The 18,205-nt window shown below is 40.8% G+C and overlaps 1 protein-coding gene across 1 annotated transcript in view; it reads left to right on the top strand.

The window, feature by feature from the left end:
* Positions 1-304: 304 nt before the first annotated feature.
* Positions 305-18,205, top strand: part of PDK3 (pyruvate dehydrogenase kinase 3) — a 54,722-nt gene continuing 36,821 nt past the window's right edge. Inside the window, exon 1 of the mRNA XM_071430370.1 lies at positions 305-534. Within this exon, the coding sequence (XP_071286471.1) occupies positions 429-534 (106 nt within the window). The 5' untranslated portion in view covers positions 305-428. The remainder of the gene's footprint in view (positions 535-18,205) is intronic.

The raw sequence follows: 18,205 nt of genomic DNA, 5'->3' as shown, positions 1-18,205 counted from the left end.
CTCCGCGGGCCGTTTTGGCTGAGGGCAGTGGCTGTGACTCCAAGGGCCATTTCGGCTGAGGGCAGTGGCTGTGACTCCGAGGGCCATTTCGGCTGAGGGCAGTGGCTGTGACTCCGAGGGCCGTTTCGGCTGAGGGCAGTGGCTGTGACTCCGAGGGCCGTTTCGGCTGAGGGCAGTGCCTGTCACTCCCAGGGCGGCCTGACCCACCCGGCACTGCCCCCACGAGTCCCGCTCCGCTCCCGCTCCCCTCACGCGCCCGCCCCGCCCCGTCCCCCGCGCGCCGACGTGCGCGTGCGCGGAGCGGGCTCGGCGCTCGCCCCTCCCGCCGGGCCGGGCCGGGCCGCGGAGCCGACGGGCAGCGCGGAGCGGCCGCGCCCGGGCAGGAGCCGCCGCCGGCGGGAGCGCAGCGGAGCCGGGCGGGCCGCGCCATGCGGCTGTGCGGGGCGCTGCTCAAGAACCCCATCCCCAAGCAGATCGAGTACTACTCGCGCTTCTCCCCCTCGCCCCTCTCCATCAAGCAGTTCCTCGACTTCGGTGAGTGCCGGGGCCGCGGGGTGGGGGGGCGCGGGGGTCGCCGCGGCTCTCCCGGGCAGCGGCGGCCGGCGCGCAGGGCCCGCTCCCCGGCCGCGGCTCCTCGGCCCGCGTCGGGAGCGCGGCCGGGGCCCGGCCCCGCAGGCCCCGCGCTGACACCCCCGGGCCCGGGCGCGGTGGCGGCTGCCGGTGGCCGGCAAACAGCCGCTGCTCGCCTCGCCCAGGGCCGGGAGAGCCGGGCTTGCCCCTCCGCCAGCGTTATCCCCTGACACCGGTGCCATTGGGATGGGAACCAAAATAAGGGCTCCTGATCTGACGATTTTTGTGAGCTTAGCGAGTGAAGGAGAGAGTAAGTTAATGGTCTTAGCATGAAAATTGGAATCTGCCATGCTGAGATCGGCTTAATTAAAGCTCGGGCATGAACTCTTATCCGCGCTTGTATAGGAGACCTGTTTGTGTAAAATTCAGGAGTACTTCAGGAGATGTTGCTGATCATAAATAGCATTTTTCTTTTCAGAAGCCCTGGAATGAGATCCAGGAGTGGTTTGTGTTGTTGTTAAAAAACATGCTTCCATCTAGATAACGATAAACCCGTATCTGTATCGGAGGTTATTTGACTCTTGCTCTCTGACATGAAAGTTGTTGAGATTTTATTATCACGTAAATATTGCTGGCATAGTCAATGTCAAGGCCGTGTGTAACATCTTGAAGCTTAACAGAGTGTTTCTTCATTCCACTCTTACAGTAAGGGTACAAAAGGACAAAAATAAGCTAATGTTCAGCCAGAAAGTGATTAAAAGTGAATACAATTGCACAGTTATGGTAATGGTATTAGTGAAAGAATGCTGTAAGTACAGAAAGCCAATAATGGGCTTGATACATCGTCTCAGTGAAACAGGATTTTGTACCATTAAAAAAAAACCCAACAAAACCCCTTGTCTCCACTTAAAGGAGAATCTCACTAGAAGCTATGCTTTCTCTGGTCTCCACTCACCTGAGTTTGTTACCTCTTCCCCACCCCTTCCTGTGCTGCTGGGCTTCTTCTCTAGCATTGCTGCTTCTTATGCTGCGTTTTTCTGTACTGGCAAGAACAATGGCCTAAAGCTTAGAACATCTTTATTTTTGCCCAGGCACTAAACACATTGTGTCACCTTAGCCTGTTTGAAAGTTGGGTTTGCAAATTGTTGCTGGGGAAGTATTGGTGATTGTGAGCCTTTTCAGTTGTGACTAAAGAGGTGTAAAGATTTCAGGATTTGCTTTAATGCCTTGGATGTTCGGACTAAACTTTGCTTTTTGGTAAGGATTTCTACAGTTCTATGTTGCCCTGCATTACTGTTTGCCTTTGGACGTCTCTTCTGTGGCAGCCTTTTCATAATGCTGCATTTGCTTTGACATTGTAGTTCCTGTATTACTTTATGGTCTCGTGATTCTTCAGAAGAAGTATTTTTATTTTACAATTTTAAGTCTGGCTTCTGTTACTGGAAATGAACAGAATGAGAACAGGATGTTACAGCCTGGCCAGCCTTGGTCTTTAGACGTGCTCCAGTTGTCACTGGATGTGTCATTGGCATCTTCTCTGTGTGTGGCTATGTATTTAAGGGTCTTCATGTCTTAAGACTGATGGGAAACTATCTAGTCACTGACATTTAAAACCTCTGAAGAAAAAAAAGTCTATGGTTTAGTCTTGAAAGGTCACCAGGAGTTTCTAAAATTAGTAGGCTTATGTTGTATCAACCTTGCTAAACCTATCACCTTGATCTTAATAAGTTTTATGGGCCACTTAACATCTCCACTTACTCTTTAGTGCCTGTATTTATTTGGGAAAACTCAAGTAGGAAAATTACAGCAGTTTAAGCAAATAAATGGAACCCAATGTAGTTTTTTACTTTACTTACGCGATCCTAAATGTTTGCAGCTTTGGGTAATTTCTAGTTCAGCTGGGGTCTTCATAGGCCTAGAGGAAAAATTGACATCAAAATGTAAGTGATAGTGCAAAAGTTTTCCCACTTGAGGTGTAGAATGCCTGGACAATATGTACCATGTCAGGGAACTGTGTTATTTATATCTGAGGTAGCCAAAGAAGAATTTACTGGTGTTGCAGGACACGAGTATTCAAGAGAGAAAATATGCCAGGCATAAGGAGCACAGGACTCAAGGTGCAGTTCAGTTGTGTTTGTTCACTTGTAAGAATGTTTGATGGGAAGAAGACACTGTTTTGTGGTCAGCTTATAGAGGCTGCTTAGTGTTTCACTTCAAAAGAAATAGTCTTTTTAATTGAGCTACGTGAATGTAGTGCTAGTTTTACAAAAACATGGCTGAATTTTCAACTAATGTTGAAGAAGAGTAAGCCCAAAGGAAATGTGTGTGAATTACCCTCTCCTGGCTTCTGATTTTGTTGTCTGATGCACATTTCTCATATGGAATTTGCACTTACTGTAATTCGTATTTGTTTGAAGAAAGTTTTTTGACTTAATTTCTGACAATAGTGAAACTACAATGTGTTCTTTATGTCTTTTTTTGTATTGGTTGTATTGGTTTAGACTAAGTTGACTTAGAAATTTGTAAAATTCTGGTGAGCTGGGGGAGAGAAACTTTGTATTTCTTGTGAGCTGAAGAGTCTCTTCAAAGATAATTGGTGGCAACGTATATTGAGGTACAGCTTGGGCTTTTCTAAATTACTGACTACCAGTGTGGGTTGTATGGAGCACAGCTGTGTGCATAGTGAGGTTGTAGAGTCTCTATTTCTTTCCAGTGATATAAATTAATGACATTTATTTTAAAACTTTCTTGCTTAATTCAGCTATTTAAACCACTATAAGAGACAGTTTGTTTAAAGTAGCTTGCAAGTACTAAAAGCCTGTGAAGCAAACCAGAAGGCAGTAGTTAAAGCAGTGACACTTGCTTGGTTTTTGCAGCTGTGTCCTGTTAGTGTCCATGTTCTGTTGGGCTTGCAGCCGTCTCTGTAGCTGCTGTGAGTGTGTCAGGGGTTACTGTGCTGTGTCACAAAGTCTGAGCGTTCACTCTGTGCAGCATTTTCCTTTTTTTCTATGTGTACACTTTCTGTTTGCACACTCCTGAATTCTGTTCAGGCAGTTTGTTTTATTACAAAGTGCATAACCCAAGGTTCTTGTACAATTTCATTCCTTTGCAAAAGAATGACCTTCTGTAAGTGTGTTTCAATATAAACAAATTTTGACCTTGTTTAATGCTAGCATGTCACTCCAGGTTTATCCAGGCCTCCATAATTATTCTGCTCTGGAAAAAAATACAAAATCTACCAACTGGATTCAGCTGTGTACTTCCAAACTTCGGTAGTTCCTCTGGAAGTTGTTTTTTGGTAGATTTCCAAGTGCAGGTATACCTTAACCACCCAGACTAAATTAATTACTAAAACATCTTTTCTGAAATGAACTTGTAAATGGAGATTTCATCTAACATTCAGGTCCAGGATCTTTGTACATTTTGGGACTAGACTGTTTGAGAAAAATAAAAACGCCCATTCTGGAGGTTCATATTGACGGAGCATCTCAATTTAGCCTTGCTTCAGCATGTAAGGTGGGCCCCAGACAATGACAGGTTAATCCAAAATACCCAATACTTAATCAGCAACCACACACACGGGTAACCAATTGGTCAATCCCTTGCCTGGGGAAGTAATAACATGTCTGAGGAAAGCAGAGTTGCTTTTCTAGGAGTGTCTTAGCATTTTAAAAAGCCACCCAGAGACTGAGCTGCTGCTGCCTGCCCTGCAGCCTGTCCTTGGCATGGAGAGAGCTGCAGAGTGCTGAACCCTGCCCCAGCTGGCAGCAAGCACACAGCTGCTCCTTCACATCGGGGTACTCAGTTGGCAGTAAAGTTACTGACAAATGTTTTGTCAAATGAATGGTTGTACTGCAGAGGTTACATATAACTAAGCACAAACGAAGAGATGAGGCAAGTATAAATGGTGTAATCCTTTGATCATGCATGAAAGAGTCATTTAGAGCTGTGTTAGGGCTGTGTTGTGAATGTGTGCCAGGATACTGTACTCATGTAATCCTCTCATTGCTGCTGCTCAGCTGACCAGATGTCTGAGACCTGAGTCTGAGGTGTGTTTTGTCAGAAATATGAACCATCTGCTTTTGGGGCTTGTTTACCACTGAAGCTCTCTTGGCCAGTTGGACCTAGCTCTATTCCAGCCCTTTCTGTTTCATGTTTCAAACAAAATGCATTGGATGAATTGTGTACCTCAGGGGTTAAACTTGGTGTTTTGTTAGCTCTTTGAACATGTTATATATTATTGTTCACATACCACTAATGAGTTTGGATAAAAAAGCTGTGCTTGTGCTGAAGACAGAAGATAGTGAATCACAATGAATTCTTGTGGTGGAATGTGACTTGGGAGATCCTGATTTTGCAGGTTATAATCAAAATATTTGTGGTGGCTGCTGCAGTTAGTGGTACTGAAAAATATCACAAAGGCTGTAATTTAGTAATTTTACTGTACTGAGAACAGCTGAGCAGGCAGCAGATAATCACAATGAGTGCATGGAACTGTTGTGCCCTGGGGCATATCTGGAGGAAAACATGATCAATAGATCCTTCTCATTTTTCAAATACAATTTTTGGTACGGAATTGTTTTGTTTATGTCATACTTATTGAACTTACATATCTTGGGGAAACATGTAGGCCTCTTCCAAAATGACACAAAGAGCAAACCAGGTGTCAGCATTGCTGTTGGTTGCTGCCATTTGTAGGAACAATATTAAATTGGGGTTTTGAAAGAGTATTTATCCCTCACGTTGCCTTCTTGGTAGAGGCATGGATCTGAGCTGAAAGCCTGCCACTGGAGCAGTAGCTGGCAGATAAAATTTGAACAATGTGTTGGGGTAGGAAAGTAGAGATCAAAACCTGCCTCATGTTTTCAAATATGATTATTAATCTTCCTATAGAAGATGGCTGTTGGAAGATTTTTCTACACAAAAAGATATTGGAAGATTTCTATTGGTTTTTTGGGGTTTTATTTAATAGAACATTAGTGGAGAGACTGTGCATCTATAGCACTTGCAAAGTTTAGGGCTAAAAGATATTAAATAATTACCTGCTATTTATTGGTTGCAGCTGTGCTTTTTCTGCTGCTCTCTGTGCATTATTCTTAAAACCTTACACTTGATTTAAATGCATCTTCAAAACAAAAATGTCCTCTTAGCACGAATGTTAACCATTACTTTGCTGGCCACGGCATGGGATCAGGAAGATGAATGCTAGTCAGACATTACTGTCTTTTATTTTCATCTGACTGGCTTCAGCTTCCATCCAGCAGTTTCATTAGAGCTTTTCTTGGTAGGTTGGGATCCTTTGATGCCTGGAATACTTGTACCATGTGGTATATGTACATTATGATGGAGTTATCTTTCTTGATTTCATAAAGATAAATACATTAAACGAACTATTGCAGCCTTACAAAAATACCATGGAATTAACTTTTGTGGCTTTCCCAGCATTTTCAGTATTGTTCTTCAAATACGTCTTTTAGAACTTTAAATAGAATCCCTTTAGGAGTTTTGTGGAACACTGGGATAAAATTGTTCTACTGCTGTTTAGTTTTTACCTTGAAAGGCTACCAGTGACAGTTGGACGTGCAGGCTGGATTGTCTGCCTGCTTTTGTTCTTGAATCCTTTTGCAGTTACCACTTTTCCATGTCCAGTCCTTCATTCCCTACATCTGGGCATGGATAAAGTTTACATCTCAGAGCATTAAAAAGGGTTTCCTCTGAATGGGCTGTAGCACAGCAAGTGAGCTGGAAGCCTTTTTGATGCAACTATTTATTTATAACCTGTTATAACTGTTATTTATAACCTGTTCCTATTTACAACTGCCAGTTGCTGGCAGGCAGTGATGTTCCAATACTATATATAATATTGAGGGGTTTTATAAGGCCTAGTATTGATTGCTTGGAAGGTCTGGAAGAGTCATTGTGGTTAGGTAACTTTGTTCAGCAGTCACTATTGAACTGTGGTGTGATAGACATATTTGTGTGTGGGAGTGCTAATAATAGTGTAATACTAGATTGTGATGCATTTCATCCACATAATTCTCTCTATCAGTCACTTTTACAGGCTGTTTATTCAATAAAGGAGTACTTAATGTCTGTGAGTTATTGAGACTTCATATATTCTGAATTCAGTATTTTAGTATAGTTACAGTACAAATTCCATAAATTGCTGTAGATGATCAACCTGGATCGCCAAGGTTATTTTTTCTTCCTCATAGAGCCTAAGCATTGAAAATTCTGCCTTCAGTACCTGGTTTGGCTGGCCACTCTTGCCTGTAAGCATAGACTAGTAGTCTACGAGTGAGCATCCTTCAGCTGATGGAATTGCTTGATGTTTGTTTGCCATAGCAGCAGAAAATTTCTCAGTCTGGGTTCTGTTTGTTTCTGTTTGCCCACTGATCAGTGGAGCTGTGCAATGCTCTGCCTTGGGATGCTGGGAAGGGAATGATCTTTCCCTGCACACGGATGTGTCTGCGTGCTTGAGCTTTTTTTTGTATTCCCTGAAGATGGTGTGGTGTGTAAGCACACAGCTGAACGCCTTGGGTGAAAGAGAGAGGACAAGAACTCCCCATCTGCATGAAGCAATAAACAATGCCAGTGGGTTTGTTTATTTCTTTTTAGCAAGTAGCAGAAGCAGTGGAGAATGCTGCTTGACAGAAATTGAGGGCTTGGGAAGCTTCTTTCTAGAGGGACAAAAAGATAGGATTTGTAGCTCTCGAGGATCTATGAATGTTTGGGACATGTTTTTCTTCTAGCAACTTGAAGAAATTGTTGAAATGCCTTCTTTAGAGTAGATTTAAACTAATAAGGAGGCACTTGAAAATCTGAAATTAAATTTTGATTGAAATGAACATGAATTTGGTAGCATTCCTTCTCTGGACTGGAAGAACTGACAGCCAGTGATTTAAAAATAGCAAAACTTCTACAAGCCAAGAAAACAGGCTGATGGGGTCTCTCCTAAGACATAAGGAGGAGGATAAGATGATGTGTCAGTTTGAGAAAGAGCAATTCTGATGCAGACAAAAGATAGGAAAGCAGCAGAGCAGTGTACGAGCAATGTTGATTAAAAAACCTATGAAAGCTGGAAGCAAGGACATCCTGTCTTGGTTTGCAGTACAAATAACAGCCAAGGTGAAAAGTCATGGGATAGAAAAGCAGATAAAAAGATGTTGAGATAATTTATAGTAATTGCGGAGAATGCTGAAGTGAAACATTTACTTGATGAAAGTAAGTACATAATGATAAAGACTGTTGAATTAATCTTTGCTTTGGTCTTCAGAAAAAGAAGAATTGTATCTAGAAACGTAAAGGAAATCACAACTCTCCCCTGACCCAAATTTTAGATAAGCTGCAATATGTTTAGATTCTCCTGGCTTAGTGGGTTCCAGTGGAAGTAAATCAGTTCTGTGTGTTGTGAGTAGCTCAACACTTTCTTCTGCAAATGTGTGTGGCCTGGTGCAGCACGGCTCGTTAATGAATGGTGATGGCCCCAGGGCTTTGGAAGTGGGAAAATACGCTGCTTGTCTTTCAGAGAAAAGGAAGAGGAGGACATTAGAGTTAAATCAGGTTGTCTGAAGTAGCTGAAAAAGAGATGGAGCTAATAATGAAGTAACACGTAGATAAGCACCAAGAGATAGTGAGGTAGTAAAGAGACAATAGATTGTGTTGGCCTGGTCTAATTTCCATGTTAATTTGGTGTGTGCTAAGGCAATAACAATTGGTGCTGTACCTGGCTTTTTGTGGAGTTTGGCACCACCCCGTGTGACATTCTTAATTAAAAACAAACAAACAAAGCTCAATGTACAAAATAATGGAATAACTGCGAGGTGAGGTTGTTATATCAGATGTTCAGTGTTATGGTGGGTTGACCCCATCCAGCAGCTGAGCACCCATCCAGGTGCTTGCTCCTCTCCTTCCACCCCCACTGGCATGGGAGAGAAAAGGAGGGGCAAAAATGAGAAAACTTACGGGTTGAGAACAAGACAGTTTAAGTAAAGCAAAGAGGAAGGGAAACAAGCGATGCACAGGCAGTCAGTCACCACCCCCAGAAGGAGAGCTGTGCACAGCCAGTCACTGTATGATGGACACCTTGGGGGACAAAGCCAAGCACTTTGTTATTGCTGGGCATGGCATCCTGTCAGGTAGAACATCCCTTTGTCCAGCTCAGGTCAGCTCTCCTGGCCCTGTCCCCCTCCAGCCTGTTACCCACCCCCAGTCCTGCTTGCAGGAGAGAGAGAAACCCTTCAGAAGCTGGGCAGGTCCTGTTCAGCCGCAGCACAAATGGCCCCTTCTGGGCACCGAGAGGAAATCTGGCCCCAGCAGCCAGCTCACACAGGTGCTGGTGGAGAGCGTGGCATAAATACTCTGCATTGTACTAGCAGTCCTTGGTCTCCACAGGACTGTGATGTGAAGAGTGAATGGTATGTCTCCAGTCCCCCTTAAATCAGCATAATCCATCATAAAATTAGGCATAGATTTAGGAATTGTTTTATCTAATTCCACAGTTACTATATTAGAATTGCCTTAGTTGTTGCCAGTTATGCTTAATATAATGGCCTTTTTCAAAAAACACCTTTTTCTCAAAACTGCTGAAATATTTTACAGGCTGCTACTTATCCTTTTAAAAATGTTTGGGTTTTTGTGTTTTTCTGGAGTCAGTTAAATGTAATTTTTCTTTTTGGAAATATTAGATTGAAAGGATGAATTAGAGCACTGAACTGTGACTCAAGGTATAGTTCTCCTTTTTCTGATGCTTTGTGTGTTACAAGAGGCTAGTTTATTGGCTCTTGTTTCCTTTTAAACCTTTCTATGTAAATGTGACGTTCTCCCATGTTTCTTTGTTCTGTTTAAATTTTCTGTTAGTTTGTAGTCAATGTAAAAAAAGGGACACAGTATTATAAATATTTTCACTGACTTAATTCACTAAAATAGTAGGCTTGTGCAAATAATTGGCATTTTTCAGAATTAGGTTTAAGGCTGAATAGAGAGAAAGGCAAATTTTTTTTTGCTAAAAATAATCTACATTTCAACTGCTACTTGTTTGCTTTAGTCCTTGTTTTGCTTTTCTGAAATATTTTTATAGATTGCAAAAATAACTTCAAACTGATAAGTAGCAATGACATAGAAGAATCTTCTAACCTTTTTTATAATGTGGTTTGTTAATGATCAAAAGTGTTTTGAAGCAAGATGTTTAACAGTCTAATACATTTCACTTCAGTGAGACTAAAGGGAAACTGGAGCATGTGGTATTGGCAGTATTTTTATGTAATTGGTTTTAACTGTGTGAGTCTTTGCTCATAAACATTAATTTTATTTATGCCAGGGATTTGGAATCTCTTTTTCTTTGGCAGGTTGTCAGGAACTAGAGGATAAAGCAGGGATTTGTATTTTTCTGGAGTGGTTAGAGAGAATTATGGAAGTTTTTTCATAAAGGTTAGGAAGGAAGTTGTCAAAGTTGTGAGAGCTTAGGGAGAGTGTTAAAAATTTGGAACATCTAATTATAATCTTCAATGTGATATACATTTTTACTTCTTATGGGAGGAAAAGGTGATTATAAGACCAAGAAGCACAACTGAGTCTTTTCTGGAGCTGGTACAGCCTGCAGGGCCACGGTGTTTGGTTCTGTTTGTCTGGTTTAGAAGCAGCCCCTTGTGCCTTCCTAGGGAAGGAGTCTGGCTTGCACAGGTCATTCTAAGATCAAGAACCTGATCAGGGCCATGGTTTCTCCTGAGAACATTTTGGCTCTTTGCCTGTCATTATCTGTGGGAAGTGCCTGTGATGATGGCGAGACAGAGCTTTGCTGCTGAAATGATTCACCTGACTTTCAGCCTACTCCCAAATTGCTCTAAGGAAATACAGCCTTGGGTCTATATGTCTAAAAATAGTACACTGGTAACTGGTTGAGTGCCTCTGCATTAAACTTTATAGATGCTTTTGATTATTGTGTTGTCTCTTGGCAAATGCATTAAAATACTCAAAAAGTGATTTTGTTAGAACTGAGTGGTAAGCAGCTAAACATTAGTTTTAGATCAGGGAAGCCTATTTTAACAATTCATGCTTTTATTTTAATTTGGGTTGTTCTGTTTGACAGTACACAGTGCTGGTTTACAGCTTTGACAAGTGATTATCTGATGATCCATTCCTCTTGAGAGGGAAACTGACTGTGCTGGACAGATGTGTCTTCACTTGGGTCTTTTCTGTGACAGGAAGGCTGTGGCTGTTGGAGTTAAATGTAATGATTTTAGAGTATTGTGCATCTGTTAATTCCTCCTGTTGATCTGTTTCAGATCAGCAGTAAGTTAAGCTGCTTTCCAGCACAGTTTCATACAGAGCACCATTTACTTGAAACAGGCTTACGGGAGTTGACAAGTTATATATTGTTGTTATTATTATTTATTATTAAATTAGTGTGTAGCTAATATGATAGTGAATGTAATGATTCACTCTGTGTTGAGCTGTCCTGCTGTGCTAAGGACAGCTAGCTGGCATTTTTTCTTTACCTGTGTTTATATGAAAGTGTGAACTGACTTTTTCTCTATGCCAGTGGTATTGCTTAACATGGGCATAGTAATAATACACATGAGACATAAACCAGCTCACTCTTAGGGCTTGTGGAAATAACTGGAGAGAAGTATTTTTTTTCTGTATACAACTCCAAGAGTAGTTGTATTTAATTTTTAACTTCTTAAGTTCAAAAGTCTGGACCTTGATTATGAATGAGATTTGGTCATTCAGACAACAGGATATAGGCTAGTGTATTCTCCTGAGTAAATGCTGTAGTGAAATTTTCCTTAGGAGCAGAAAGTGAGCATTGCAGTGGCCATGCCAGTCAAAGAGTTCTTGAATATGGTCTTTGAATTGCATAAATTGGAAATTGTTTATTAAGCTCAACTCTTTCAGTACTTCAGCCCTTGTTTTATCCATATGCTGTGTCATGTGACTGTTGGAAAATTCAACTGGAAAGGTGAAAAACATGTGAGCCTCCTAGTTTGGATTGCATTAGCAGTGAAATGGCACAGAGTGCAGATCAAGGGCCATACAGTGGTAATAACTGAGTTCTCATTGTGAACACAAACCTTGTTGATTGAGAAGACTCAAGCCCCCCTGTTGGTGTGCTTTCCCCTAGGCTGAAAAGGCCCAGCTAGTCGTGGGAGTTGGGCTGAACAAGACAAACAAGTATTTGGGAAAGATTACTTGCAGACTTCAGTTCCTCTGGCTTTAGGCTGGTTTTCTGGCAGTAGTTGTTTGACAGAACTTAACTGACTTCACAAAATTAATATGTTTATTATAGTTTGGTTAGATATAAAAATATTTTTTGTTTCTAATTCTTCAAGTTTCATTTTTGAAACTTTGGAATTTCTCTGATTTCTGTACTGGCATAGAACCAATCTCTTAATGTGCCAGGTGAAAGCATGCCATTACAACACACACTTGCATGAAACAGTTGCAAGGCTTGGTGGAAGTAGCCTTAGAGAGCAGTGATGGAGCTTGGGCTAAAGCTTAATCCTGAGGTATCTAAAAAGAATCTGAATGGCTGAGGTAGCGAGGTTTGGATCCTTAAATTTCAGATCCTCTGTCTGCAGGCTACCTGAGTGGGAGCAGCTGTGCAGGCTGTGGTTGCCATTCTGTAGCACAGTGTGTAGGTCCAGTTTCAAAATACACATCTCTTAGATGCAGTCTGTGGTAGGGAGTGAGGGCCAGCAAGAATCAACATCAATATAATCTGCTGTTATATTCTCTGTGCTCCTTTTCCACTTGCTTCATCATCTTCTTTGGGTTTTACAAAGCCCTGTCTGGTAGCAGGCAAACAAACCCTGTATACTTTTTGTATTTTTAGTGCTTGGTGAGATAAATATCTAGAGACTATGCTGAAAATACAATAATTTCCATTGGAGCATAGGTATGATTTTAAACTCAAACGTGTTTTGCTGGGTTTTGCTTTGTAGCCACATTTATTGGGACTGTGCAAGCATAGCTTGTTTATCTTTTAATAAATAGCCCATGTTCCTGAAATGGTGTGTAATCATTGGAATTCAACTATTATTCTTAAGTTCTGTTTTCCTACCTTCAGCAGCAAGTTATTAATTTTGGCTTTTGCTCAGTCTCCTCTGATGCACTGATATTTTTGCATATTCTTTTGAAGATTTAATTATCCTTCTGCTTCACTTGGTTTTGTTTGCCGATACAGGAGCTATGAATTATTCTGGAAGCTCAAGAGAAGAGAGTAGATATGGCTGATCACTCCTGCTTTCCTGTCTTTCTTCCTTTATTTTGCTCTATCTAAAAGCAACTGTAGTAGTTTCTGATCTTGTTTTTATAGATTCTGGATGGAATCCCTTGTCTCTGGTATACAACAGGTGGGACTTTGCTTTTGAGTTTTAAAGTAGTGAGTGCAGTGTCTGTCTCTGCTGTTAGTACATAATTAATGGAGAGAACCAGACCTCTGCCTGCAGTGCAAAGACTGTTTCTTCTTTTTCTTACTTCTTTTCCTGCCTCCTCTGACAGATGAGTTAATATTCAGAAATTACTGATGCTTTTATGATGTGACCTTGGCAGTCCAGTGACAGCCTGGGGATGTGGCAATTGTATTAGGTTTTTGAACTAGGTGACTTTGAGCATCATTGTGAAGGACTGTTGCTGGAGTCTGTTCTCAAAGGGGTATTCGTGAATGTGGGAATCTGGCAGCTGAACTGAGAGCATTGGAACCAGGGTTCATGGTCTCGTTCTGCATTTCTGCCCCCTTCTGCAGCAAAATGGAGATTTGTGTAGGGCCTTCTGTATGGAACTAATCCTTTTGTAATGTGGATCTTGGACAGTACAGCATTGCTCTGGCAGTTGGTAGAATTGGCCAGAATTGGATCAGGGCCTGCTGCATGTGTGTGAAAAGCCTCTGCATTGTTCACGATTCTTGTTGCAGGAACCAGAACAAAAGTTTTGTCTAAGTGGAGCTTTGCAAGAGTTGTCTAATTTGTTTTCCATTTCTCAGCACTGTGGAGTAAAAGTGAGAAACAGAAGAGAGGAGTAAATGTTAGAGAAGAGTTGAATCCAGAGAGGAGAAAAGAGAGTAACAGAGAAAACTGAGAGTAGAACTCTGTTTCCTGAGTTTCCTTTGAATGGAAGGTCCACCAGTGAAACATTCATGTGTAACCCCAAAACATTCAGCTTTTTATCTTTTCCCTTCTGTTGGCATTACATTCAGAAATTCTAATGCATTCAAGTCTGCTTTTGTGACCTGTGCTGCCTCAGAGGTTCTGGGTCATGTTTTATTGCTATGTTTTTCTTAGGTTTTTTTCTGCCTCTGTTATCTGTCTAGTTGAATAAATGGCATGATTAATTTTTGGTGGAAACATGTAACACTTTTTCATATCTGGAAAAATTGATTTAATATTAAATGTCATCTTCTGGGTGAACTTTTTAAATTTTAATGTGTAAGTTTACTTATATTCTCAACTTAAACTTCTGCTGTGGCAGTCACATCATTCTTCAGGTGTGTCATATTTCACTGCATAAGCAAATCCACCAACATTCACTCTCGGGAGCAGTGACCATTCCAAATGCAGCAGTGTTTGTACAGGTACCACTCCCAATGTATTTTTACAAACCCTCTGTCTGTCATGTCTAAAGCTGCCACACTGAAAAAATAGAAAATGAGAAAATTCTTCAGTGACCTTAGTTTGATGTCAAGTCCAGGAGATTGTGAAAGTAAGAAAATACATCAGTCAAACAAAGATCTAAACAGCAATGTTGAAGGTTGTGTCTGTTGTCAGTCCATTACACTGACTTGTTTTTAAAGAAAATAGTCTCAAGATTGGCATCACAGTTTCTGCTTGGTGCTAGTTTTGAGCTGAAGGTTTGAAAGTGGCAGAGAGGAGGCCATGAATGTGCTTTTCTGTGTCACTTTTACATAGGGTAACTGATGAGCCCAGACAGGTAAGATTGTTCAGAAAATTGAAAGTGGTAGAACATTTATTAAACAGTTCCTTTTTTAAACCTGTGGTGATACTTGACATTTCTTTCAGTTTTTGTGCTAGCTATGCATGCAATAGTAATAACTTGAGGATTAGTTCCTTCACAAATATCTTGCTTTTTATTGTCATTTTTCTGTCGAAGTCGCTATTACTGTATAACTTAATTTATGCAGTCTATGCTGTGTTTTTTCAAACTCTGACTTCTTTAGAGTTTCCACTTTTTGCTTGTTTCCCTGTGCAAATTTGCACTGCTTTCTCTTTGCAAGTGATTAACAAAATGTGAGGTGATCACTTTCTTCCTCTTGGGTCATGAGAGAATTAGGGCTGCAAAGGATGTTAGGCCATGTTGAGTCTAATCTCATTTCAGACACTGAATCAACTAGCTTAGTGTGATTTTGGGCAGGTGTTTATCTTCACTAGTAAAAGGCATGTATAAATCAGATCAGGTTGCTCTCTTCCTTACCATCAGGAAGTTTCTGCTAATTAAAAGTTGAATCTTCTGCAGTTTGAGTCCAAAGCTTGATGGACAAGGTTACTGCTGCCTTCTCTGTGGTGAACTGAGAGACCTTGGAGAGCATTGCTGTGTTCTGTAGTTATTTCTTCTTAGGCAAATCCATCAGATTCACTCATTCCTGTGTCACAGACTGTTTTGTTGTTGTTATCTTGTTTTCTGTTGCATCCATCTATGCTTTCAGAAGATACTCAAAAATTCATGTAATTTACCAGTAGAGTGGGATATTTTATGTGTGCTTCTCCTTTATCCCATTGGATCAAATTCTGGGTTAAGCTGCAGGCACTGTAGGTATGATCGTAAGAGTTTTTAATCAGCTTGAAAGTGTAACTTCATTAAGAGTAAAAATCTGAAGATAATCTAGCCTCTTGACCCTGAATTAACACCTAATCCCTTTGAAAGCATAATTACTTTATAGGGTTATTTTCTACCAGGAAGAATAGTATGGGATTGCTTTGTTGCCTGCAGTAGAGCAGACCTGTAACAAAGAAGTTGCATCCTGTCTGGTTTGTTCTTTTTGTAGTCTTAATGTGATTCTTGTTGAAAGAAACTTGTTTCAATGCCTGACTTTGGTCTGCACAATTATTCCACTTGAAGCCACAAAACTGAATTATTGTTCCACTGCAATCAGGTATTGCTGTTTTAGAGACCGTGAGGAAACAAATGGTGGTGGTGTGTGCAAAATTCTGAACCCTGTATATCATGAGATGCCTTGCTTGACTTCCTTCTTTGTGGATAGGAAGTGCTTCAATTTGAGTCTTCTAGTATTTCCATTTTCAGTTTCTTAAAGGCATACTTTTAAAGAGTTTAAATTTTTTGAAATAAAGCTAAATACAGCCCTTGATGCCTAGTGCAGTGTAGTTTCCACTAGGGCATAGGATGACTTTTCTTTTTTCATTTGAATTCACACAAAGGTAAGCAGGTCATTGTTTCATATATTTATGTTCTTAAATAACTTATTGAGGTGTAAATCAAGGAGGGATTATTCACAAATTTAACTTGCACTTTAACCCTGAGAGAGTGATTTAAAATTCCTTTGAAACTGATAGATTTAGACTGGCTTTAGCCTGTGCTGTTTCAGACAAAAGCCTGATGCTGGCAATGTGCATTGACCCAGCTAGAGTCAGAACAAAATCAAGAAAGATTGCTGTATATGTTGAAAAATAGATGGAATGACTAGATCAGAATTAAAGCCAGCCTTTAAAAAAAATTAAACTGACCATGGCAAAACATGCAGAAGTTTCATTGCAACTTATTAGAATGCTGTTTCTGGAAATATCTTTAGAACTTAGACTGACGTCATCATACATGTAATTATAATATAATTTATAATAATGTACCTTAAGAAAATACCTAACATACAGACTAAGGGATTTTCTTACTTAGTGTGATGTCCCTTTTTTGATGGCAGTGGTTGTACAGGTGTTGCTGTGAGACCAGCAGCCCAGGAGCAGTGTTAGGACACAGTTTGCTTTTGCTTGGAAAGCTGGAGGGTCTCTAGTTACTGCTGCTCCCAGTGGGCAGCCGTCCTCTCTGGCCATGCACGTGCTGTTGGTGCTCAGTGCTGAAGCAGCTCTGTGGAGGCTCTCAGGTAAACTGAGTGCACCTAAGGAGCTGATACAAGGACATGTGCTCCAAACCAAACAGATGAGCTGAACTTAGGCTGAAGTAAGCTTGCAAGCAGGGAAGTCTTAAAAACCAGAGCTTCCTTTCCTCTTCCTGCACTGAAGATGCAAAGGGACCCCAAAGGGCTCTAAATGTAGGTACCTAAAATGGAACTGTACAACCGGGCAAGGCAGCTCCTTAAAAAGAGATGGCTTAGAGCTGCTGGGGTGGGATAGTTTGAATAGAGATGTGCCCTTGCATGTGGGAAGAGAGGATGTGGGTCTCTTCAGCCAGTCAAGCTTGCCTGTAGCAGCTTTTGTTTTCATTGCGCAAACCCATGAGCTGTGGCTTCTTGCTCAAAATTTTCTGATTTTCTGCATGGGCTGTCTTTCATTCATTTTGCTTTTTATCACCTAGAGAATCACTGCACTTGCTCTCAGTCACTCTTGGGAAGAAGCAGTTGTTTTTGTCCTTTCCTGCTCAGAAGGTTTAGGCTGAGCTGAGTCAAAGTCTTTCCTGCTGTCCAGCCTCAGTCTTTAAAGACCTGCTGTATACAGTGACTTGTGAACAAACAAGTGTCTGTCCTCTCTTGAAGGTGAATTGGTATCTAGTTATTTGAAAGCTTGAACTCTGAAGTCATTACTGTGCTTCACATAAAACAGTATGATGTCTTGTTTCCTTTGTCTAATTTTGACAGGATGTGTGTATTTGTAATTGAGGTGTGAAAATGGGAGCAAGTAAAATAGGTCCAAATGTTTACTGGAAGAACTACAATGGAATTGGTAGCACTATCAGAATTTAATGATTGATGATACCCCAGATTGATGAAACCTAAATGAGCAAGGAAAAAAGGGAAATCCTAATCCTTCCTGCATATTCCCCAAGGTAATGTTAGGGTTTGGGAACTAATCCATCAATGCACGTTACCTATGCAAAGAAGGTGAAAACTCTGTGATTATAATGGGACTGTCTTAAAAAGTATCTCCTTGATTGTGCTGGTTGCATTGTACTTGAATCTTGCAAATTGTAAATCTCAGTGATTATGTGCCTAGCAGTGCTTTTAACACTTTCTGGTTTGCTTGAACATAATTTCTATCTCTCACATTATGCCTTCACTCAGAAATTTTGCAGATGGTTGATCTGGTTATCATCACAAAAGACCTTTGCTCTCTTTCTAGATGAAAGCAGAATCCTGGCTGTTCATTACAAGTAAAACATGGACTTTAAAAAAAATTAATTTACCTGTAATCTTTAGAGATTAGTTATGATAGGACTTTCTCCACTTGTTAAAGGATGCAAAACACAAAAGTCTGTGTTAAGTAAAGTCTGATTTTCCATCTTGGGCAAATGACTTAATATCTTGTGCTTTTGAATATTTGCAGTATCCTAATTAACTACTTTAGCTAAAGATTGCAATTAGTCATGTCAGTCTTTCAATTTGTATAGGATGGCTTCAGAGAATGAATGCTGTTGCCTCTAGGTCTGCAGGAAGGTATTGTTATTTTCCTGGATCCATTTATTTGCTTTCTGATTGTATGGTTGGGATTTTTTGTAT

The sequence above is a fragment of the Agelaius tricolor genome, unplaced genomic scaffold (assembly GCF_023055355.1).
Source record: "Agelaius tricolor isolate 1412-34295 unplaced genomic scaffold, bAgeTri1.0.p SCAF_7, whole genome shotgun sequence".
NCBI classification, from domain to species: domain Eukaryota; kingdom Metazoa; phylum Chordata; class Aves; order Passeriformes; family Icteridae; genus Agelaius; species Agelaius tricolor.
The sequence above is the reverse complement of the archived record's forward strand: the minus strand, read 5'-3'. Positions and strand labels throughout refer to the sequence as shown.